We start from the raw sequence: 25657 nt of genomic DNA, 5'->3' as shown, positions 1-25657 counted from the left end.
TAAATTTGATAAATTTAATAAATTAACTTAGGGATTTTGAAGTATTTATAGAGTCCTATGTGAAATCAATTTCTCTGGGAAGATATCTCTAGTGGTAAAAGTAATAACTATAAAATTTTATACATAGCTTTCTTAAATACATTTACTTCCTAAAGTCAAGTCAAATCCTTAATGGGATGTTAAAGCTCTCCAATGCATACTGCACTGAATAGAAGCTTGATGGCTAAAGTCAGATGTGCGTGAGTACTTACATGCCACTTCTAAAGCAAGTAAGATTTGGTCACCCCTCAAAAAAATAAGCTTGTCTTTTTTGTCTGAGAGAGATCTATTACCTTTTCATTCTGTTTATTCAGGTCTGACTGTTACTAAATTAGAGTATGTCTTGGCAGCAGAAATTTTTTAATGTCTAACTATTTTGTTTTATTTGTTAGGAGCATGCAAAGTTCCCCAGGGTTTGTTGCTAATCAGAGAGGTTGGTATTCAATTTTGAACTATAAATAACGTTCAGAATTATTCAAACTTAAACTGTCAAATGGACATTTTCATTAACGGTACATTTTGGTTGTGGGGGGGCACCTGGGTGGCTTAGTGGGTTAAGCCTCTGCCTTCGGCTCAGGTCATGAACTCAGGTCCTGGGATGAAGCCCTGCATGGGGCTCTCTGTCAGAGGGGAACCTGCTTCCCCCTCTCTCTCTACCTTCCTCTCTGCCTACTGGTGATCTCTCTGTCAAATTTTTAAAAAAAAATAAACAGTACATTTGTGCTAAGTATCTATTTTGTTTAAACTATTGCTCTTCTAAGTACAGTTACTATCATAAAAGGAAGTGTTTTCATTTATTGCAGAAATAAGCATTTGAAATACTCTCTATTTTTTCTCATTGGTTCTTATTTATTCACATCTTCTTAATTCTCACTTCATAGGTTTGTTTCTTAATTTGTAGAAGTATTATCAGTATGAATTATTGCAGAAGAAATACACTCATAGATTTATAAAGTTTGTGTGTACAGATGACTCTCAAACCACAGTGCTTTGAACGGCGTGGGTCTAGTTATTCATACTTTTTTTTGTAAATACAGGAGTGTAATGTATTTTCCCTTCCTATGATTTTATTAACATTTTGTTTTCTCTACATTGCTTTATTATAAGAACACAATATAATGTGCCAAATATGTGTTAGTCAGCTGTTGGTTATTGGCACGGCTTCTGTTCAACAGTAGGCTCTTAGGTTTCGGGGGAGTCCTAAGTTGCATTCTCAAAAGTACAGAGTCGGTGCTCTTAACCCCTGTGCTGTACACGGGGCAGCTGTACTCACTTCAGTTTGTTTCACAGGAAATTATGTAATTTTATCATAAACTTAGTTGATACTTTTAAGGGTTTTTTTTTTTTTTCCCTAATCTGTAGATTTCACATGTTAAATAATAGGAGTATTACATAGACTTGTTAAAATTGCCCAGAGTACTCTGACAGTTAACATATTAAATACTCATGTGTTTCAGTCCGAACAAGAAGTGGAATTGCAGAAATCAAACGACAGAGAAGGCTTGCGGCTCAAGCAGCTCCCATGAATTCAGAGTTGCTGACTTTAGCGTATCTTTCAGGACAGTGCGCTACTGCTCCTCCCCCGCCTCCTCCTCCTCCTCCTCCTCCTCCTCCTCCTCCTCCAGCAGCTGTGCAGGTTATCCGGCCAGCTGGCCAGATTGCAGCGCCTTTGAGGTCCAATTTTCTAGTGGTCAACCATTCACAGTCACAAGACACAGCTGCCAGTAAGTTTAAATTTTCTTCTCTGAAATTTTGTTTTTAATCCGATCATATGAATCGATGATATGCTGCACTTCTATACTCATTTTATAAAATTATAGGAAAAAAAAAGACAAGCCTGAAAGTAGAACACACTTTGGGTAGGTTTGCCTTCAAGTAAGCATATTGCTATACTTAATGAGACATTTTAATCTAGGATTCTTATTTCTCTTCTAATCGCAGGATAGAAAAGACTCTTGTTCTGTTTGATTTTAAAGGAACACACAGTACATCTGACCTCCATAACTTTGTTCATGCCAGTCTGTTCTGTAGTGAGGAATGTTCCTCCAGTACGCCCCCATCTCTGCATATTGCAAATCCCTCCGATTTCTGTGAAGCTGAGAGCTAGGCATGAACTTAGACACCAAGCAGTGTGTCTTGATTGTTGTATACTTGAAACTATTGAAAACGCATGATAGGAAGGAGCAAAAGCTAGTTAATAACAGCGTTGGGATAAAAATTCAGGAGCCAGCTCTCTTACAGAATTCTTAGACCAGTCTTCTTTCTCTTCTGTGCAGCTAAAATTTTTCACCATCAGTTACGTCCTTCCTCAATTGCATCTTTCCTCCAACCTTGTTTACACCTCTGGGTCAAAGCACTTAGTATACACACACTGTAGTGTACACGAAGCAGTTCCTCTGTCCTTCCACGTTATTTTTTATTGAGACTGTCCTGTACCCGTACTGTATGAAACTTGAAGTCATAGTGTATTTTACTCATCTTATTTTACAGTGCCTAGCACATAGTAAAGCATTCAGTATATGCTTAGTTTAATAAAAAATAATAGTCATTTTGTAATGCTTCTTATTCCATTAATTCACACTTAGAAAACTGTTCTGTGTCCTTGACTTAATGCTTTGTTTTCTTGAAATACAGCTGGAGAGGCTTTAAATATCATTCCTACTCCTCAGGAAAAGAAAACGCAGACCACAGTCATGTCTCCGGCTAGACGCAAAAGGTAAATGCATTTTGAAAGGATGAGTTTCTGATAACCACTAAAATTAAAGAATTACACCACCATATTTACGTTATGAATAAAGGAACAGGAATGGATTCAGCTCCTCAGGCTGTTTATATTATATCCATTCTTAAATGCATTTTTTTTTTTTCATATTTTAACTTCCCTAAAATCAGGTTGTATCTTCTAATCAGTGGCTTATTACTCTTTCATTGGAAGTGGTTTTTTGTAATAGTAGATAAAAATATGTCTTAAAATTGGTAGTATCTCAGATTTTTTTAAATGATTGTTATTTTTTAAATAAATAGGAATAATACTAGCATTTCCACAAACACATATTTCAAGTCTTAAAGTCAGAAATTTTTTCAGGGAGTCTTAGAGAGCAGAGTTCTTTCTGGTTTAATCTATGTGTCTTTGTTTGAAGGGTATTTCAGAAAAGAGAGATAATAGTTTTTAAATGCTTTTTCTGATTTCTTAAAACTGCCATGCCATGGATATTTTTGTTAGAGTTTTTAAAATTGGTTGTCTCTCATTCAAGGCTGCCTCAGCCTTTATTGTTTTAATAATCAAACAACTATGACAGTATCTAACCTTTATAAAAACCTTGGCTTTTTTATAAAGTCTGTACACAGGGGCACCTGGGTAGCTTAGTTGATTAAGTGTCGGACTCTTGATTTCAGCTCAGGTAGTGATTGCAGGGTCATGAGATCGAGACCCATGTCGGGCCCTGTGCTGGGTTTGGAGCCTGCTTATGATTCTCTCTGCTAAGGGAAGTAAATCAATCAGAAAGATAATTTTCATATGATCTCAGTCTTATGTTGGATTTAAGAAACAAAACAGAATCATAGGGGAAGGGAGGGAATAATAAAACAAGATGAAATCAGAGACTGAGACAAACCATAAGAGACTTTTTTTTTTTTTTTAAGATTATTTATTTATTTATTTGACAGAGAGAGAGAGAGAGAGAGAGAGAGAGACCACAAGTAGGCAGAGAGGCAGGCAGAGATTGAGAGAGGAGGAAACAGGCTCCTCGCCAAGCAGATAGCCCGATGCGGGTTTCGATCCAGACCCTGAGATCATGACCCAAGCCGAAGGCAGAGGCTCAACCCACTGAGCCACCCAGGCGCCCCAACCATAAGAGACTCTTAATCCTAGGAAACAAACTGAGGGTTGTTGGAAGGGATGTGGGTGGGGAGATGGAGTATCTGGGTGACAGGCCTTAAGGAGAGCACATGATGTAATGAGCTCTGGGTGTTATTTAAGACTGAGTCACCAAATTCTTCATCTGAAACTAATAATATATAATATGTTAATTAATTGAATTTAAATTTTTAAAAATTGCCAAGAAAGATATTAACAATTATAGTAAACTGCCAAAAAAAAAAGATTCTCTCTCCTCTCTATTTCAAAAAAATATTTTTTTAATAGTTTTTACATATACTTCGTTTTATTCAATTCTTTAATAAACCCAATAATGCAGTTGATCTTACCCTGTTGTAAAGTAGGTCAAATAGTCAGAACTGGGCTTCCTGCTCTTCAGGGAACCTGCTTCTCCCTTTCCTTCTACCTGCTGCTCCCCATGCTTGTGGTCTCTCTCTCTGTCAAATAAATACATAAAATCTTTTAAAAAACCAAAAAAACACTTACCTTGCTACAGACCACATAGTAAGTGGTGAAGCTGGACTTGAGATTTATTTCTTGTTAATACAAGCGTAGAATGGTTTTCTACTCTAGCCAAAGCTTTGTTGTTACCACAAAGAGGGAAAATACCTGTTCTTCCATGATCTTAAGATTTATATCTATATATATAATTATCATTGAATCTGTTTTTTATACTATTTAAAAGACAAGCTCTGAAATGTGTTTCAGTGAATCTCAGAGGAAAAGTAACACTTTATCTGGGCCTCATTCAACGATAAGGAATTTCCAGGATCCAAATGCATTTGCAGTAGAAAAAGTAAGTGACCTTACCAAGCTTTGCAGTCTGAGATATTCCTAAGTTTTAAAATATTGGTATTTATGTGTGTGTGTGTGTGTGTGTGTGTGTGTGTAGCATTTGTGTGTTACAGTATTTCTGTAAAACTGCAGGGTAATTGCCTTGGGATAGAGAGTAGTAAAATGTATGAGGAGGAGACCGTCCATTTAGAATAGGTAGCGTGTGCAGATGTACCAAGTAAGAAGCAGTTTAGGGACCTGTAAATACATTGTGGATGCTGGATTATGCAACATAATAGGGCATTTTACTAGCATCAGCTTTTTAAAAACCTTGTATGAAAAGTTTGGGTTTGGAGCTGTGTTTTGTAATCCGTGAAGGAAGAGTTGGTGAAGGATCTGTGAAAACACTTGTGAAGTGTAGTATTCGAGCATGAATACAATGGTAGCCACCCACTGTAACTTCTGAATTTCCACCTAGATTTGTTAAAACTAGCGTCTGTTCACTAGAAGCTCTCCCCTATTCTTTTACTAATATTGATTTTCTTTTCCAGCAAATGGTTATTGAAAATGCACGAGAAAAAATACTAAGTAACAAATCTCTTCAAGAAAAGCTTGCAGAAAACATTAATAAATTTTTGACAAGGTAAGCTGTGTGTGTGTTGATGATGCCTAATCGTTTTCACCTAATTTTGAGAGACTGGTTAAAATTTTCCTTTCTGTATTACAGCGACAACAATATTGCACAAATGCCCAAGCAAACAGAGAGCAACCCTGCGGAACCAGAGACTTCAATTGACGAACTCCTGGGACTCCAGGTATAGGTTAGGGGGTGTGTGTGTAGTGCATATACTCGTAGTTAAAACTGATGGTATTTTGGTTTTATTTCAAAACCATTGCCAAGAAGCGCATGCCTGGCTCAGTCAGTATAGCATGCGCCTCTTGATCTTGGGGCTATAAGTTCGAGCTCCATGTTGGGTATAGAGATTACTTTAAAAAAGTAATAATAAAATCTTAACCAAAAAAAAAGAAATTGCCAACAGATGTATGAGATTATTTAAGATAATAATTTTAGATAGAGATTTCCTTCATTATCCAAATATAAATGTAATCTGTTCTTGAAAATGTATTATTCTCCAATAATCAGTATAAATTATATATTTAAATGGTAAAAATTATAAGACATCTCTAACCCATCTACTATCACTAATTCTTCCATATACCAGTAAAACACTTTAGCCATACAACATGAGCGGGGGATATGTTTGTGGGCAGCTAGCAACAATACGGTACAACATAAGTATAAATTGCATTTCTTTTACATTGCTACAGACTGTATAATAATGTGAGGAAACGATGAAATTAAATGTTAAAGATATATAATGAATCCAAGTAAAATGAACAAGACACTTTAAAAAAGAAAGGTTACTAACTAAATGAATAAATTGTGTGACGTTTACTGCCAAGAGAAGGAAGATGGGACCACAGTCACTGTTGCTACTCAGGGATAGTGAAGATGGAAGAGCATCAGCTGGTAAAGGAAGAATTTCACAATTTATCTTTAATATTTGTTCATGTGTTTAAAAAAAAAAAAAGATTTGTTTGTGTGCACACAACCTTCCTCAAGAACAGCCGAGTTTGTGATGGCGACACATCCTTTGACTCGGACTCTTGGACGGTGTGACCCATTCTTGTTGCCATGCCCACCAGGTGAATTCACTGTAGCAGATTTGCTTTCAGGTGAATTCTAGGTAAAACCACTGAATTTTTTTATTATTATTATTTTAATTTTTTGGTTTTTGGTCTATTCCTTCAGAATACTTAAAAAAAATTTTTTCCCATAGTGAATTTCAGTTCAGTAAATTTAACAAAATATGACAAACTTTTTAAAGCGACTTTAAAATATCTACCAGTACTTCTTTTTAAAAACTTCTCCTGTCTTAATGTTTAACAGATGAATACACCCTATTCTGAATTTTTACAGTCTTTAATTGCTTGTTTATATTTTCTCCACAAACATCAGATACTTCCATAATCAAAGCACTGTGTTAAATACTATGAGAAATTATAGAAAAGAGAAGACACAACCCTCTGCTTTTGCTTTCTAGTATTTCACATTTGGGAAAAGTTAAAAATTCAGATTTAAATAACTTTTTAAAAGAACAGCAAAAGAAATTGCCCCACTGAGGAGTAAAAACATCAGATTCATTGAGAAGTAGTAAGCCAGTTGTATAAATAGGTAAGGTGGAATTTTAAAAGTATTTACAAGTCTTTGTGACCTTGGAGTAGGTAAGAGTTCTTAAGTTACACAAATCACTGTTTAAAAAAAAAAAAAAAAAAGCTTTCTTAAAACTTAAAATACTTGCTTGTTAAAATCATCATTAACAAAAAATTAAAAGTCAAACCACCAACAACTTGGAGAAAATACTCATAATACAAAAATTTTTACCCAAAGTACAGAAGGAGCTCCCACGAATCAATAGTAAAAAGCTAAGCCACCCATTCTAATAAAAGGGTAAAAGACTGGACCAGACAAAAGAAGATAGAGGAATGACCACCAAGCCCATGAAAAAATGTTATTTGTCATTTGGGAATTGAAAGCTAAGAATACAGTGAGATACTGTTTCACATTCACTACAGTGGCTGAAAGTTAACGATCTGACAATACCAGATGTTGACAAGGATATGAAACAACTGGAACCCTGAAAAATTGCTGATAGGAACTTCTGAAATGGTACACCTGTTCTGAAAACTGATAGTTAACAAAGTTATGTGTACACCTGTACACTTTCCCTACGATCTGGCAATTATTGGGATTTTACCCAAAAGAAATAAATATGTTCACATATGTTTATAAGAAAGACAGCTACAAGAATATTTGTAACAGCATTGTTCCTAATAGACAAACACCAAATCCGGATATCCATCAACAAAAAAGGAATAAACAGATTTTGGCAGTCGCAGAGTACTGGTGAACAATGCAAAGAACCAAGCAACTAATACACATAACAATGCGGTTGAACCTCGAACATATGTTGATCAAAGATAGACTAAAAAAGAATGTGTTTATATAGTGTGCCTCTGTTTGTATAACATTATAAAACAGGCAACACAAATTTATGCTGATAGAAATCAGAAATTGTTGACTGAGTGAGGTGAGGGTAGTAATTTGCCGAAGGATTAATTCTCTAAAAAGGGGGGGAGGGATGGTGTGTGTAGATGTGTGATTTTTTTTTTCTTCTTTTGTTGGATGTGTGATTTTCTTGGGCGATAAACATGTTTTACTTTTTTTTTTTTTTTTTTTTTTAAGATTTTATTTTTAAGTAATCTCTACAGCTATCAAAGGGCTCGAACTCAACCCCAAAATCAAGAGTAGCACATTTCCACCAACTGAGACAGCCAGTTGCCCCACTTCACACTGTGGTTACACGGTCCTTAAAATTGCTATGGACTTGGGGCGCCTGGGGGGCTCAGTGGGTTAAGCCTCTGCCTTGGGCTCAGGTCATGATGCCAGGGTCTTGGGATCAAGGCCTGCATTGGGCTCTCTGCTCAGTGGGGAGCCTGCTTCCCCCAATCCTGCCCCGCCTAATTGTGATCTCTGTCTGTCAAATAAATAAAATCTTTTAAAAAACAATTGCTGTGGACTTAAGATGTGTGCATTTTATTTATGTAAGTTATACCTTGAGTTTTAAAAATATTTAGAAGATTGATGTGCATTTAGCTTTGGAACATTCATTTCAGGGTTCTTTTGATCCTAATCTTTAAAGTTGAGAATAAAGTGACTTAATAGAAAGCTACATTTTGTCAACATTAACTTTTTTTTTTTAAGATTTTATTTATTTGACAGACAGTGAGAAAGGGAACACAAGCAGGGGAAGTGAGAGAGGAAGAGACAGGCTTCCCACTGAGCAGGGGGCCCGATGCAGGACTCCATCCAGGACCCTGGGATCAGGACCTGAGCCGGAGGCAGACGCCTAATGACTGAGCCACTCAGGCGCCCAACATTAACTTTTATAAGACTGTGTCCACCATTTCATAATTTGGTAATATTGTGTTCCCAAAATTATTTACATTACTGTAAATTTTCAGCTTCCTGGATATAGAAATAGTTGTTTAGGCTCCTAGACGGCTCCTATAATCAAAATAAACTGGCTCTTTAACTTCAAACAACTTTTTCTTCTCATTTTATGGGCATTTTTATAAAAACTCCCAAGTTTTTATCACGTCATGAAAGTTCCACTTTAACTCTTTGCTTCTATGAGTTTTCTGTCTCATGGGATTCAAATGTATGCCTTGCCAGTCTTGAAGAATACAGCATTGTGGGATGTTTTACAAATAACGAAAACTGAGAATTTTGAATCTCGCAACTATTAGAATAAGAGTAAATGAAGACCCTAGCTAGAAAGTACTGTAACTTCTGTGAAATCTAATGTTTTAGCTGAAAAGATTTACTACTTCTGCTTTTTATTCCATCTTTCTTTTTTGTATTTTTTTTAAACTTTATCTTCATGTAAAATTGATGGAAATGGATTAAACATTTTTACTGAGCTACATTACTGGCATACTACTCCAGGCTTTCGCTCAGAATCTATGTCATTCTTGTGTGAAGTATCCATAAATCTGTTTACCCCAACTTTTACAGGAAACACAGGTGGTGGTTGTGTTTTACCCTGATAGCTGGTAAAGTTGAGAAATTTCAGCACATTTTTACGGACTGCCCTTGGGTAGGGCGCACCCTTTACCCCTTGGTTGCACATTAGGGTTTTTTGTTTGTTTTGGGAAGTTTTTTGTTGGTTTTGGCAGGGGGGCTGGTTTTGGTTTTGTTCAGTTGTTTTTAAAATTTTATTTATTTGACAGCAAGAAAGGGAATACAGGCAGGGGGAGTGGGAGAGGGAAAAGCAGGCTTCCTGCTGAGCAGGGAGCCAGACACAGGGCTCGATGCCAGGACCCTGGAATCATGACATGAGCTGAAGTCAGATGCTTAACAACTGAGTCACCCAGGTGCCCCTGTTTTGTTTGTTTTTGAGTGAGAGAGAGAGAGAGTGTGTGTAAGCCAGTCAGGGTGGGGGAGCAGGGAGCAGAAGGAAAGAGAGAATCCCAAGCTGGCTCCATGCTCAGTGCAGAGCCTGGGAGGGCTTAATCCCACAACCTCAAGATCAGGAGTCAAATACTCAATCAGCTGAGCCACCCAGGTGTCCCTGACTGGTGGTTTTAGAACATGTTCACTTTCATTCTGTTTGAATCATATTGACTTCCCAAAAAAGTTGAAATGTCCAGTAAATATGGAAATATATTCAGCTCAGTAATAAATACGAATTAAGAGAACAGATTACTGGGACGCCTGGGTGGCTCAGTTGGTTGGACGACTGCCTTCGGCTCAGGTCATGATCCTGGAGTCCCGGGATCGAGTCCCGCATCGGACTCCCAGCTCCATGGGGAGTCTGCTTCTCTCTCTGACCTTCTCCTCGTTCATGCTCTCTCTCACTGTCTCTCTCTCAAGTAAATAAATAAAAAAAAAAAAAATCTTTAAAAAAATAAAAAAATTTTTAAAAAAAGAGAGAACAGATTACTTTTATTTAATAGCATGATGATGCTTAAAAATTGGTATTACCCATTATTGGTAAGAGCTTGCACATTGTTACACAGAACAGGAATTCTTAGCAATGTCTGTGGAAGACTACTCGGTAACAGTTCTCAAAATTTTAAATATGTATATCCTTTGACTATTTATCAGTGGATTCAGTAATTGGCATGAGTAAGAATTTACCACAGAAAAAAATAACATCCCTGGATAAAGATTTTCACTGTGGTATTATGTAATGTCCAACATTGGGAACTGATTAAAAGTGGCATAGTTAGCAAACAAAAAGCCTGTTACAAAGGGGTTCATTTCTTTTAAATAGATAGTGGATTAGACATTTAGTGTTGTACCCTGCTATTAGAAGAGACAGTATAGGGCAATTTTAAAAGCCCACAAGAATAAGGCTCAGTACCAGTAGCTCTGAAAGCAAATGTAGAGACAGCTGCAAGCAGGAAATGGGGTGCAAAATTGAGGAAGTCGTAGTTAACCTCTAAATCTTGTCCGCGTTTTACACTGTCTCCACAAACACTCGCCCAGCAAAATGTCACTTGATCAAAAGAAAAAAAACTAAAAATACAGATGGTCCCGCAAGATAATTCTGCTGTGTAGATGGTAATTGACAAACCCCCTCCATTGGCAAAGAGTTTGCAGGTAGCTTTTGATGTGCCATTTTTAAATGTGAACAGACTAGGGGCACCCAGATGCCTCAGTTGGTGAAGCATCTGCCTTCGGCTCAGGTCATTCCCAGGGTCCTAGGATTGAGCCTTGTGTCTGGCTTCTCCCCTTGCCTGTCACTCCCCCTGCTTGTGCCCCCTTGAGCGCGCGCTCGCCGCTCTCTTGCTCTCTCTCTCTGATAAGTAAATGAGCAAAATATTTAAAGATTAAAAGACCAAAGCAGATAGATAACAGGGGCGAGCTTTATGTAGAGGTCACCCAAGCTGATAGGAAAATAAGCCAGGTTTGTAGTTACCAGAGATAGAACATTGAAGGATGGGGATATTGGATGAAGGTGGTCAAAAACAGAGACTTCTAGCTAAAAGTTAAGTAAGTATTGGGCTGTAATGTACAGCATGATGACTAGTTAACACCACTGTATGGTATATTTGAAAATTGTTAAGAGAGTAGGTCCTAAGAGTTCTCACAAGGAAATAAAAAAAATTTCTTGTTTTTGTAGCTGCATGAGATGATAGGTGTTAACTAAACTGATTGTGGTCATCATTTCTTAGCATATGTAGGTCACGGTATCACACTGCACACCGTAAACTTAGTGCTGGATGTCTTGACATCCAGCACTAAGGATATACATATTTAAAATTTAAAATTTAAATTGTTTAAAAACAATTTATAGTGTGACTGTACTGAAGTTATACATACACACATAATTATAGTTCCTATGTTCATTTTCTTTTAATTTGGGGGAATATATCCACCAAAGCAGTTAACTCTAGGAAGTAGAATTAGGGAACATTCACTTTCTACTTTTTAGTGTTGTTTTTATTTGTTTCAAAGGACCCTAGTTTTAAAATCCGAAGAAATTTTCGTGGCAGGAAGTAATTCATAAAAAATGAAAGCTGTCATATGCCCTCTAGGTATTTTGCCGGTGTTACACTACATACTAATTCAGTCAGGACCACTCTTTTTTTTTTGTCAGAGTGAAATCCATATGTCTGAGGAAGCAATACAGGATATCCTGGAACAAACAGAGTCCGATCCAGCATTTCAAGCACTCTTCGACCTCTTTGACTATGGTAAGGAGACCATCCCAGGGCAGTTAGAAGAAAAAAGTTCCAATTTCTTTGGTCCCTTAACCAGACTAAAGCAACGTTCCCAGAGTATCTGAAAAAAAGTCCTATTTTCATCAAAGCAAACACACGGCTATGAAAGTGGGGTGGGAGTTATTTTTTCCATAAACTTTAGCTGTAAAAAATGGAGAACATTTTGTATTTTTTGTTGGCATTATTGCCAGTCAACAGAAATAGGTTGAGGTCAACTACTACACATACATTACACTAAACACAATTGGATAATACTAAAGGGATACAAGAGATTGGCATTGCCCTCAATTTTATGATCTTGTGCAGTGGTTCTCTAAGTGTAGTCTCCAAACCAGCATATAACATCATCTGAGAACATGTTAAAAGGGCAAGTTCATGGATTCTCCAGATGATTCTCCTATAGGCTGAAGTTTAAGAACCTCTGGTCAGTTGGAAAAATCTTTGTTTTTGCCAATGATATACAAGCCAACATGTTAAAAACATCCAGAAGACCATAATTTTAACATAAAAGTTTAACATTTGCTTAATCACCCTCAGGCTGCATTAACCGATGCTTATTTTTATTCTGATCATTTAACTAATTTTTTTTCCCTGTTCCCTTTTTAACAGGTAAATCAAAGAATAATAAAAATATATCACAAGGCATTTCCAGTCAGCATCTGGAAACCAATCCAAGTGTAGTCTTAGCAGATGAAACTAATCTAGCAGTTAAAGGTTCTTTTGATACAGAACAATCTGGTAAGAATGTGGTTTTGTTAATATCTTCTATCTAAATCCTAATATCAGTCTCAAAATTTCAAAGGCAGAAAATACTGTTTATTTTGGAAGTTGTTCAAATTGCCACATAAAGTTTGTGTTTTTTTTGTTTGTTTGTTTTTTTGTTTTGTTTTGTTTTTTTTTAAGATTTTATTTATTTGAGAGCATGAAAGAGAATGAGAGCATGAGCAGGGGGAGAGGGAGAGGGAGGAGCAGACTCCCCGCTGAGCAGGGAGCCCAATGTGGCGCTCCATCCTGGGACTCCGGAATCATGGCCTGAGCTGAAGGCAGACACTTAACCAACTGAGCCACCCAAGTACCCCTGTTTTTTGTTTTGTGTTGTTTTAAGTTTTTTCTTTTCATTAAAGAAAAAATTCCAAGCCTTTGAGCAATTTGAATAAGGGTGAATTTTAGTACTCATTCTTCAGTGATGCGATAGGTTCTTGATATCCACAATTTAGTATTAATAGTGTGGTCCAGTTTGACAGAAATCTAAAACATTAAACAATTTTTTTTTTAAGATTTTATTTATTTATTTGACAGACAGAGATCACAAGTAGGCAGAGAGGCAGGCAGAGAGAGTGGGGGGAAGCAGGCTCCCTGCTGAGCAGAGAATCCGATGCGGGGCTCAATCCCAGGACCCTGAGATCATGACCTGAGCCGAAGGCAGCGGCTTAACCCACTGAGCCACCCAGGAGCCCCTAAACATTTTTTGGTGGCATAAATTCAAATCCCTTCTTTGTACAGTTAGTGTGCAGTGTTAGTACTCAGCTGGTGAGCAAGTTCAGCTGACTGCTCAGTATCCCTGTCACTCATGTCAAGGAAACACTGTAGGGATCGTCTTGCAGTATGGATTTGATCAGATTTTCAGTCTTATTCCGACGTGTCTATGGAGTCAGTTTTTTACATTTCTGCCTCCAGGACCAGTGAGGTAGCAGTGGAATACCAATGGGGCACATAAATGACCCACAGTAACTACTTATTGACTGAGGGAAGGCAGTGAATGGGACCATCTTACCTCCATTACAATTATTTTAATTTTGTAAAACATAACACTTATAGAGAAGTGCACAATAAAGATATGTGTATCTCACTGAATTATAGCCAAACAAATACCCTGTATAATCATCTCCCAAATCAAAAAACAGAACACTGCCAGCAGGATGAAAACCTCGCTTCATCTCCCTTCCCAACACTAAACCCTCCATCTCTTTTTCTAAAAGATACCATTGTCCTTGTATCTCACACGTGCCGAACTCTGTGCCTTTTTAGTATCACCTTCATCAGTTCTGTTAACAAGTTGTGTCAAAATAATCTTTTCTGCTCTGTCTTCTTAAATGCCTCCAACTACCAAGAAAACCTGATGGCTTCCAAGTTTCACATAATATCTCAGATTACATTCCCATTTTGAATTCTCTGCCTACACTGCAGCCCAGTCCTCTAATTCTTAAACTGGATGACAGCGTTACTTTGCGTGGAAGATCGTGCTGCACTTAAGCGCTTTACTGCGCACAGAGTGAAACTCAAAATCTCATTCTCTTGAAGTCTTACCACTTCACTGAAACTGACGTGGCCTGGATGTAATTTCTCCCCATCTCTCCACAGTAGGATTACGAGTGTCACATTGACAGAATCATAGGTGACAGACATTTTTCCAGACTTTTTTCCTCTGTTTTTCATAGTTATTGTTAATTTCTCTGTCCTACACTGTGATGCTCTATGACACAGCATGTCAGTGCTATGTTACTTCCTTAAACGTCCTTTCTTATTCCAATGATCACAGCTCTTTTCTTTTTCAAATCTCCTCTTATAATAGCGCCTTTATAACAGTCACATCGGTTAGGCACAAAGAGGTACCTTTCGCTCCTGTACTATTACGGTTTTTACATGTTTTATCATCTCTTTCTGTGTCTGCTTCCCTTACTAGACTGATCTCCCCAAAGGCAGAGACTAGGTCATTCATCTTTATATCCCACCACTAATCATGTGGTTGATGATTTTTAGTAAGTGGGTGTTGAAGATTGCAAATAGGACGCGATAATATCAAATGTTGATCATACAAAATGTGCTTGGCCCATTTCACCTTGAATATATCAGATAAAGTAAGGTCAATAGACATGGTACAAGTTGAAAAGTCAGCTATTTAAAAAAAAAAAACCTACATGTGGGGCCAGTTTTTTACCTACTAATAAGCATTACATGTTCTTAAACCTATATACTTTTTCCTTCTTTGCATCATTTGTTTTCTAAGAGGTTTGAAAAACAGTTTGGCCCTTGTTTAAGAAGACATCAGTAAGTTTAAAAAAATTAAAAAATGAAAGTACCTGTAAGTTTTTTGATACTCGGAAATTGTGAGATGCGGCTTTTCCGACTTCTGCTTACCAAGCTATCAAAGATGAATTACTTTCTTGTCAAAACAGGAGTAAACGGGACATGCTCACCATTTCTGCCATCCTTCTGTTTTGCAGGTGATCAGTCTGGACCGCCCCCATTTTGCGCATCCTACCAAAGCGAAGACCCCTCTGCCTCTCTGAAGAGCAGTGGCCACGCGGAGCTTCGCCCGGAAGCCCAGGAGCACTTCCCACAGGCGGGCTCCAGTGTCCAGAAGAAGGCATTTAAATCGGTCGGACCTAATGGACACAAGTGTAACCTTGATATTACCTTTGAGTCTGTGCCTCATTTGAATGACTTTAACCAAAGAGTAAATGCGGATGCTGAATGTAATCAGCGCTGTGCCGAATTCTACGCCCATCCGCTGCCCACTGACGCCGCCGTGGCGATGGAGGTCGGGAAGAATGTCCTGCTGTCGGATGCCCCGCGTGAGCCTCCCTCGCAGCCTGATGCGTCCACTCTGCCAGTGACGTCGTTCGTTTCCCTCGGCGCTGAGACTCACTCTGAAAACTTAATGCTCTCTGGGAAGAGTTCTCAGCTTTTATCCCAAAATATCCCATTAACTGTAAAGACATGTAAAACAAGTCAGTTTTGTGAAAACTCTAACAACACAGCAAGACTTAAAACTCATCTCCCTGGTTCTAAGTCACCAGACCCTAGAGAAATGCACCAGAATAAAACCGAGATCCACGGCGGCTTGCCTGGTATGGCACAACGTGCAGACTGCCAAGACAGCTCTTCACTTCAGAGTAAAATCCTACCTGTGTCCGCTGAAAGTTCCGGTTTAAAGGTATCCGAGCAGTTAGACATTCGTCTTGAAGATTCAGTGTCTTCAGTTAAACAGCCATCTGAGGAGTCATCGGCCCCTGAGTTAAATCATACAGAAAAACGTGAAACTCAGCCCTCCAAGTCTGAGAAAGTCACTGTCCAGTCCCAGGAGCGTTCATCTTTAAAAGAAGATGGAGATAGTATTTTTCTCACTTTAGGCGACGGTGGGAACTGTGGGGAGGTTGCACTCATTGCTCCAGAAGGTAATGCTGTGGAAGGGAAGCAGTCTCTGCCCTCAGAACCTCTGTGTTCTTCAGTGGGAGTTTCTCACCCTGAGTCCCAGAATACTAGTGACAAATCTGCTGGGGACAATTCAGCAGACATAGATGCATCAAATATCGTCTCTCTCAAAATTATCATTAGTGACGACCCATTTGTTTCCTCAGATACGGAACTGAACAGTGCTGTTTCTAGTATCAGCGGGGAGAACTTGCCGACGATCATCCTGTCCTCTCCTGCCAAGTCTCCTGCCAAAAACGCAGAGCTAGTTAAATGCTTGTCTTCAGAAGAAACTGCAGGCGCTGTCCCGTCTGCTGAAAGACTAGCGGATTCCGTGCCAGTGGAGCAGAGCCTTTTGGCTCTCAAGCCTGAGGACTCTGCCGGAAACGGCGCTCAGAATGAAAGCAGCGTTGCCTTTTCGTCCAACATCACACCGTGTGTGTCCAAGGACAGCGGGTACATACAGTTGATGCCGGCTACGAGCACGACGTTTGGCAATTCAAATAACATTCTCATAGCTACCTGTGTCACTGATCCAACAGCCTTAGGAACAACTGTAAGTCAGTCTAATGTAGTGGTGTTGCCTGGGAATTCTGCCCCTGTGACTACTCCGCTTCCCCTGCCCCAGTTACAGACGCCCCCGAGGTCCAACAGTGTGTTCGCTGTCAACCAGACTGTGTCACCCAGCTTTTCACAAGGTAACTTTAAGAACACATTGAAGTTCATTTCTCTGGAATGGGGTGTAATTTCTCTTGGATGTGCATTTATTGACTAGGAGGAGTTAAATCATGGATGGGTAGTGTGAGAAAAGACTGGAATTTGTGATTATGCCCCCTCTTTTCTCTCCCTAATTAGTTCAGTCATGCCTTCTTTTGTATCTACAGTAAGTTAGGGAATCCTTGGTTTCAGTGGTCCTGGAAGATGGAGCTGATGACACATTCCTCTGCCTTTCCTTCCATATTGGTTCCCAAGCTCCTTTCCCCCTCTTTTTAATATTGTAGGCATATAATAAAACTTGAATAAATGCACACAATTAGGAAGCCTGATGGATCTGTTTGGAGTGCTGCTTAAAATGACATAAAAGAGAGGTCAGAATGAGTAGAGACTGGGACTTCAGCGAAGCTCAGAGAAAAGAAGTCGGGGTTGGGGTGAAGAGTGGAAGTTGTCAAGTGTAGGTGTGGTTGAGAGACTTACGTGCGTGTTCCTGAAAGTGAGCACCCGACGGGAGCAAGTAATGAATATAATGAAGAGTTTGATTTAGGGGACAAGGATGAACTAGGAGAGCCACGGACTGTAGTGTTGACTTCTAAGGACCAGATAAGCATTGTCATTTCCCCTCTTGGTTTTGATTCTTGGTAAATTTCTCTGGACCCTTTTTGACCAGTACCACTGAGGTGACAGATTCGCCTTCTGAGCAGGTCTTGGGCCGTTAACATTCAGTTGAGACCCTAATTTTGTGGTACGATTCAAACTTGAAACTGTCACCATCACATTTCTAATCACTTTCACTATTGTATCTAGAAGAATCAACATATAACGGTGGGCCCCTGACTGTGACGTCTAATGCTTAGACTGTTTACCTTGACCAAATATAGTAAGATTACTTTAATACTCAGATTAACTTTTTCTTAATTTGTTACCCTTGCTCTTGTTCCTAAAGTTTTTTAAGGACAGTAGATCCTAAGGTGAGGGGATTATAATTTTAGGAATTTATTTAAATAAATTAGTAGGTACTTTGGAGTCTTTTGTTTGAGAGAGAATCTTATTGAGAATTTTTTTTTAAGGATCTGCCATCATAATTGCTTCTCCTGTCCAACCGGTACTCCAAGGAATGGTGGGAATGATCCCTGTATCGGTGGTTGGACAGAATGGAAATACCTTTTCTGCTCCTCCCCAGCAGGTAGGATCTCTGAACTGAAAATGGTGCAGTGATGCTTTTCAAACATAGGATCTATCACTCATGGCTGCTTCTCTTCTAGCTCCTTCATATGCCTTTGGCAGCACCTGTATGCAGTAGAAGTATCCCTCAAATCTCCATCCCTCCAAAATCACAGAAGACTCAGGGACTAAAGAACAAGCCTTGTACAGGTACATTTTTAAGTTCATTAATGTCCGTATACTCATTTGTTTCCGGCAGCACCACAGTATTTTTCTGAATGCCTGTTTTGTTCCTAACAGGTGATTTCTAACCTTTGCTTCAAGCTTTTTTTTTTTTTGCTTTGTTTTTTCCTTTTTTTTTTTTTTTAAGTAATCTAAGCTAAAAGGCAAATGGAACAAAAAAGAATTCAGAGACCATGTACTTATGAGAACTTGAATGTGGTGGATATAGCATCAGAAGTCACAAAGGACGGGAAGGATAGTTTAATAAATTTATTAGCTATTATATATTTATAAGGAAAAAATCAGATACCTTCCTCATACCATACACAAAGGTGAACTCCAAGATAATTAAAGACCTAAAAATATAAAGCAATACAGTTAAACAGTAAAAGAAATGTAAGATAATGTCTTGGGGACACAAGGATAAAAGGATTCCTTTTAAAAAAAAAAAAAAGAAAAAGATACATAATTACATGTGGAAAAAGTTAAGAGCATGACTGCTCCAGGGGTGCCTGGGTGGCTCAGTGGGTTAAAGCCTCTGCCTTCGGCTCAGGTCATGATCCCAGAATCCTGGGATCGAGCCCTGCATCAGGCTCTCTGCTTGGTAGGGATCCTGCTTCCCCCTCTCTCTCTCTGCCTCTCTGCCTACTTGTGATCTTTTCTGTCAGATAAATAAATAAAATCTTAAAAAAAAAATAAAAATAAAAAAAAGGCATGACTGCTCCAGAATTAAAGGTTTCTGTTCAACAAAAGACACTACGTATGAAATAGCAGATCTTCATTGAGAGGTTGCATCAGACTCTGCCTCCGACTTCTCCATCTTCGTGGGTGACAAAATGCCCACGTCGTCAACCTACCCACTCCCCCAGCCCTCAGCACTCTTGGACACTTTCCATTTCTGAATCTTGATCTTCATGTCACCTAACCTCTCCTATAGCTTCACCTTTAAATACTTCCCTTCTTACTAGCCCTGTGTGGTTGTAAAGGCGGGTAACCTATCTCTGAACACTCTGGATTCCCGTACAGTGACTCTTCAGCAAGTGAAGGCTCCTCTTTGCCCTGAACCTCTGTCCTGGGTTCCCTTCCTTCCCCGACCAGGCTAGACCCACAGCCCGCCACCTCACCCGCCCTTCCCAGGACTCTGAAACACCTTCAGCTGCACATTCTTCAGTAGAAGGTGCCTTCCAGCCCCGGATCTGTCCAAACATCACCCTCTGCCTTTGTACCTTGGCCTCTCAGATTGCTTTGGAAGCAAGGCTCTTCACTACCACTTAAAACTGCCTCACTCTCACTGCTGCTTAGCAGTCATTTCCGGCGTCTTCCTGTCTATCTTTCCCTTTCCCCTTCGAACTCTTCCGAACTCCCGCAGCTCTTCTCCTACCTACGCAGTCCCCCCGCTCCTCACTCTGGGCCAGTGATCTTCTCTCCCACCGGAGCAGTAAGTAGTGAGCTCCGTTTTCTCACATCGCTCCCACCGGGTGTGTCCTTGTTCAGCTTCCTCCCGTTCCTGTCTCTCTCACAGGACCGGTGCTCTCCTTTCTCCGGTCAGCGCCTGCGTCTTCTCCGGTCTGCCTGCGTCTTCTGTCTTCTCTGGAGCCGGCATCTGTCTTGTTTGGATCCTTCTGTCTCTGTGCGGTTCCGGGGGTTTGTCTCACCTGCCAGCCCTCCATCCCTGCCTTCTCCTGTCTGCCATTCTTTCTTCATCCACGTTATTGTCTTCTCTCATGTTTCCACTAAAACTGTTTAAGCTGAGATCCCCAGTGGCTCTGGAGGTTTTCTGCTCTGACCTTACCTCCCTCTGGCAGTCGACATAGTGGTGGTTTCTGGACCCACCACTGAGTTACTGCACGCCTGCCTTCGTGACTCCACCCTACTCCGGACCTTCAAATTCTACACATCTCAGTCCCACTTCTTCCTCAAAGACCTCCTCAGCCTGCTTTTCTCCCCCTCGGTTAATGTTCTCATTCAGTCCTGTTTAACCCTTCCTATCTGTGTGAGTGCCCATGGCTGTCTCCAAGGCCTTTGTCTCTTACCTGGAGTATTTGCAGCTGCCTGAGGAGGATTTCAGGTGGCAGTTTTCTTTCTTCTCTCGTCCGTCCGTCTTCTATACTACTGCCAGAGTGACTTTCTAAAGCACAAGTCTGTTTTGTCTCTTCCCTATTTAAAAGTCTTAAGGGCGCTCTCTGAAACTTTTTGCATGATGCACAAGGTCCTTCACAATCTTACCTGTGCCAGCTTGGTTATCTTGCTGCTCTCCCAAAGAAATTCTTAAGTCCCTAGAAATTAAAATACGGCTATTAAAACTCCAGAGCTGGTGCTTTTCCTGACTTAGGCATGCAGACATGATGATCAAATGGGCACGATTTCAAAATAGGCATAATATATTACTTTCTTTAGCTTTCTGGACCTAAGAAGTGGGGAGCCTGCTTCTCCCTCTCCTGCTCCCCCTGCTTGTGCTATCTCTCTCTCTCTCAAATAAATAAAATCTTAAAAAGTAATAATTAGAGGGGTGGCTGGGTGGCTCAGTGGGTTAAAGCCTCTGCCTTCAGCTCAGGTCATGATCCCAGGGTCCTGGGATCCAGCCCCGCATCAGTCTCTCTGCTCAGCGGGGAGCCTGCTTCCTCCTCTCTCTCTGCCTGCTTCTCTGTGATCTCTGTCTGTCAAATAAATCAATAAAATCTTAAAAAAAAAAAAAGTAATAATTAGAAGTTGCTTTTTAAGCCCAGCAGGTGAGAGTACTTCATTTGTACATTAGTTGTCGTTTAAAATTTTTCTCATGATGCGTGTGATACTTGGCTTGTTCCATTTTCATTCAGAGTAATGTACCCTTTCTCTTGGGAGTGTTTTTCTTTTCTAATTATTTCATTTATAATTCCAGGAAAGCAGGTAAATAATTTGGTGGATTCATCTAGTCATTTAATTGGATGTCATGCGCAAAGGTAAGCATAAAAGTAGTTTCCATCATGGACTCTTTGAATGCTTAGTTTAAAAACAAACAGGATGTCTTTATGTTGCCAAAAATATTTATATATCTGCAGAACTAAAGTGTCTGACAAGGATTTCTTTATATTGCTTAAAATGTATTTCTTCACTTTGCAGAACTGAAGTGTCTGACAAGAATATGGCCACAGATCTTGGGAAAAAATTGGAAGAAATCACAGTTCCCTTTTCATTAGAGAGCATAGTTCCAACTAGCAAACCGTTTGAGAGCCACAGACGTGTGCTGTGTTTTGACGGCATCACTTCTCCTGTGGCAAATACACAGGGCACGAACCATAAGGTGGCGTCCCAAAACAAAGAAAGGAATGACATTTCATTTCCTAATCTTGAGTCACCCCTTGTGTCCTCCACCTTAAAACCCCCTTCTAATAATGCTCTCAAAAGAGAGAGAGAGAGGCCTCCTTTGCCTAAGATTTTATCCAAATCAGAAACTGCCAATAGCCGACATACCGCCATAAAAGAAACCCAGTTAGAAAAGAAAGCTTCACCGACAGAAATTGTACTTGAATCTTTCCATAAAGCGACAGCTAATAAGGAGAATGAATTATGCAGTGATGTCGAAAGGCAGAAAAATCCAGAAACTTCAAAACTGTCAAATGGACAGCAAAATGGGGGTTTACGGAATGAGAAAACCATAGCTTCACTGCAAGAACTAACCAAAAAACAAGGCACATCCTCAAATAGTAAAAATGCCTTTTCAGTAGGGGCACCTGTGAAGGATCCAAAACAAGAACAGACTAAATGTGCCAGTTCTGTGATGAACGCCCCGAGCAAACCTACCACAGACGTGCTGCCGGATGGCCAGTGGCCCAGCCCCGTCACGAAGCTCCCCGAGAGCTCTGATGGGCCTGGGCCCCGGACGCCTGGCGCGGGGGCGGGGGACAGACCTAAAGAAGAACCGAGAGATGGTATCAAGGTCCCCTCTAGTAGCACAGCCAAGGTGATGGTCCCCCCTGTCACCCCAGACCTGCCTGCCTGCAGCCCCGCCAGTGAGACCGGGAGCGAGAACAGCGTTAGCATGGCCGCGCACACGCTCATGATTCTCTCCCGAGCGGCCGTCGCCAGGACCGCCTCCACAACGCCCCTCAAAGACAACACCCAGCAGTTCCGAGCCTCCTCCAGGAGCACCGCAAAAAAGCGGAAAATGGAGGAATTGGACGAGCATGAACGAACCTCTCGGGCTTCCAGTAAAAGTCTTGCGAATTCATCACTCCCAATGAAAAAGAAGAAAATAAAGGCAAGTTTGAAAGTCTTAATTTCAAAACCACACCTTTGCCCTTCCTTCAGTGCTCACGTTAGAGATCTCAGCATTTTTGCCGCAGCTACCTGACCGGACCCTCCGGTCAAGACGGCTTTGAGTCTTGACTGACAGAATTATTCCGTAGCAGAGTGTCTCAGCCAGTGTGGGACGCAGAATTTGTCTAGGGGAAATGAAGCATTTGCAAAATAATCACCTTGGCTGTGCTAAGGCATTGCCTTGGGGAAAGGAGGTTTTTGTTTCTGTCATGGTAGGACCCAAGTGTTTTGGGAGAATGACAGAAGCCATGAAAGATTGGGAAGCCACTGCTGTGTGTGGAATTAAAGTAAAAAACAGTTTTGCAACTCCTACCTCTTGGGGGTTTTTCAGTGTCCTGCCATCTCTTCCGTTGGCTCGTAGAGACATTAATATGTTGGAGCAGTGTAAAAGCTAAAGTTACCTGTTTTTTTCCTTTGGGCATGGTTATCTGTAGGAAGGCAGTGCAGGGATAGCTTTGAAAACCAAAACTCATTTTTCCTAAACCTATTTAGCCACTTAGTAAGTAAACTGAATAAAAGAAAGGTGTTTAACATGTCTTATGGCACGTCCAGTACCCGGGAAAGATCTGTGGCTTTGATGCCACCCAAACCTGGGTTTGAACCCCGCATCTCCTGCTTACTGGTTCTGTGATCATGGTTAAGCCCGGAGCCTCTGGGGCTCAGCTGCATCGCTTGACCTGAGGCTACCACATGCATCTTACATGAGGCTGGACGGAGTAAACATAGCGTTCCTAAGACGCCTGGGGCCGGAACAGTACCTGTTACTTGTAGTGAGGAGAGCTTCTGAGACTCACTGTGGTTTGGTGAGACTGACACCCTCATAGAAAGCATGGCCTGTCTTGTCTCAGCATTCACAAACTCTGAATTTGTTTAAAGTGTTTTGCTTAAACTAATGTTAAAGTACCACTGAAGTAGAATTTATTAACTCTGGATTTATAAAATGTGTTGCTACTTCTCTGTATAATTAAAATTCCAACGAACTAAAAATTTTAGCGAAATTTTAGTAGTATAGGTAGAACCTGATACGAGGTTCTAAGTAAAAGTTTTTTGGCCTTGTTTGAGTTCAATATGTTAACTTAGGTTTATTTTTTCTTTTTTTTTTCTTTTCTTTCTTTTCTTTTTTTATTTCTTTTCCTTTTTCTCCCCCCCCCCTTTTTTTTGACAGAAAAAGAAGCTACCCAGTTCATTTCCAGCTGGAATGGATGTGGACAAATTTTTGTTATCATTGCATTATGATGAGTAAATATTCTGAACATAAAAGAACATTAGCTGTTTAAAACTCGTATCCCTTAAACTATGAGTGTAGGGAATGAGATACTGACAGAACCTAAAAGCATGACCTGCACTTTCCTTGTACTGAAATTTCACTTTATATCTGAATCATGCTGTTTCTGAAGCAGCTTCCTAGTTTGTAAATAGATTTACCTGGGATATTTTTTATTTTGGAAAAAAAATTTGCAGAAATGTAAGTAAAGCCAATCTGCAAAACTGTATAGCTCTGACAATTACGTATTGTAAATATTGTATAAATCTTGTTGAAATAGAGGTTAAATCAATCTAGTGTTCTTACATTGTGTTTTTTTACTTCTTGTGATCCCTGAGGCGCTTTCATCTGGAGTAGTTTCTCATTTTGTGTGTGGGGGAAAAATGATGCTTTTCTTTATAAAATTGCCTTCAGTAACTGTCGTACAAGACATTTAAAGACAGCCACAGAGTAGTACAAAGGAGATAACAACCTCAGTTGGTGGAGTGATCATAAATGAACAATTTAGGTTTTTCCCAGAGTGAATATTACCCTTTCTTATAATTGCAGTAAAGATTATATTCCTGAAATTTTACACTTGAAAGTGTTTCTCCTGGTCATTCTGGTCTCTTTGTTTTAAAGAGAATTTTGTAAACCATTTTTGAGTGTTCTATTTGTTTATAACTTTTAAGATCTTTTACAGAACTTTAAATGTTTAGACTGTTGAGCCATACAAAGTTCATGTAGTAGAGATATCTTGGTATGTGTATACTTTTTCCCATATACTGGGGATTTGAAGAATTGCACTAATTCATAGAACTTAGTACGTAAGAGTGACCAGTGCACATTTAATTTAAATCTTGTATTCTATGTTAAAGCTTGTGTGGAGGTTTATCTTCTGGTATCCTTTTAGAAAGCCATGTCCATCAAAAGATGTAAAAAGAGAAATCATAGTTTTATATTTTAATTTAGTTTCTCCTAAAATGGGCTGTGTTAAGTAACTATATCTGTACTTAGATATAGTGTACTGTCTCTGTGCCCCCTAAGAGGTTGTAAAGAGTTACTCAAAAAGTCCTTAAGGAGAATGAAAGAGGTGCCTTCTCTGTATCAGACTCACACACATCAGTCAAGTTGAAAAACTGGTTTAAACCTTTAAATGAGAACAGAAATTACCATTAATATCTGACCGATTGTGCCTAGATTAAAGTATATTCTCTTAAGTGCTTTCTGTTTGATTAAATATCAGTATATCAAGGAGTTTTTCTACAGGTGTATATGTTAAAGGGTCATTTCCCTCAGCCTTTTTTTAATACTGGGCCTTTAAAAAACTTAAATCCATCCTACTTTTATTTCTCAGTGTGGAAATCACGTGGTAATTGCTAAACCTTACTGCAGAAATATGTCTTGTTAAAAATTTCTGTGATCTGGCGGTGGTCTATTCCTAAGGAACTACATATCATACACGTAATGTTTATTTAACTCAACTTGATACTGTACTACAGTTAGGTTTGAATAAATATTTTCATTAACTGCAAAAGTTTGAATTACTTTATATTGGCATATATACACATCCACTTCACGACCCAGATTGAGACTAGCACATTATCAGGACCGTAGAATCCTCTCCTACTTCCTCTAGTAACCGCTAACTCCTGGGGTAGTAATGATCCTGACTTCTACCACAGTTTTAGCTTTTTTGTTTCTTTTCTTTAACAGTATGACTGTACTCATGCAGAACAGTCTTCTGTGACTTGTTTTGCTCCCCATTGCAAGATCCACCC

At 39.6% G+C, this 25657-nt stretch overlaps 1 protein-coding gene across 3 annotated transcripts in view; it reads left to right on the top strand.

The window, feature by feature from the left end:
- Positions 1-25413, top strand: part of LOC131835367 (protein NPAT) — a 51792-nt gene extending 26379 nt beyond the window's left edge. The window contains exons 5-19 of one of the 3 annotated variants that reach the window (XM_059179706.1): positions 432-472; positions 1497-1763; positions 2674-2755; positions 4625-4712; positions 5242-5333; positions 5418-5505; positions 11920-12016; positions 12653-12781; positions 15268-16221; positions 16405-16935; positions 18022-18137; positions 18217-18325; positions 21216-21276; positions 21437-22574; positions 23799-25413. In XM_059179706.1, the coding sequence (XP_059035689.1) occupies positions 432-472; positions 1497-1763; positions 2674-2755; positions 4625-4712; positions 5242-5333; positions 5418-5505; positions 11920-12016; positions 12653-12781; positions 15268-16221; positions 16405-16935; positions 18022-18137; positions 18217-18325; positions 21216-21276; positions 21437-22574; positions 23799-23876 (3871 nt within the window). In that variant the 3' untranslated portion in view covers positions 23877-25413. Of the gene's footprint in view, positions 1-431; positions 473-1496; positions 1764-2673; positions 2756-4624; positions 4713-5241; positions 5334-5417; positions 5506-11919; positions 12017-12652; positions 12782-15267; positions 16936-18021; positions 18138-18216; positions 18326-21215; positions 21277-21436; positions 22575-23798 lie in introns of all 3 variants that reach the window. The other 2 variants (XM_059179703.1, XM_059179697.1) reach the window with 2 other exon arrangements.
- The last annotated feature ends 244 nt before the right edge of the window (positions 25414-25657 follow it).

The sequence above is a fragment of the Mustela lutreola genome, chromosome 1, assembly GCF_030435805.1.
Source record: "Mustela lutreola isolate mMusLut2 chromosome 1, mMusLut2.pri, whole genome shotgun sequence".
Taxonomy (NCBI): domain Eukaryota; kingdom Metazoa; phylum Chordata; class Mammalia; order Carnivora; family Mustelidae; genus Mustela; species Mustela lutreola.
This window is presented reverse-complemented; position numbering and strand designations above follow the sequence as displayed.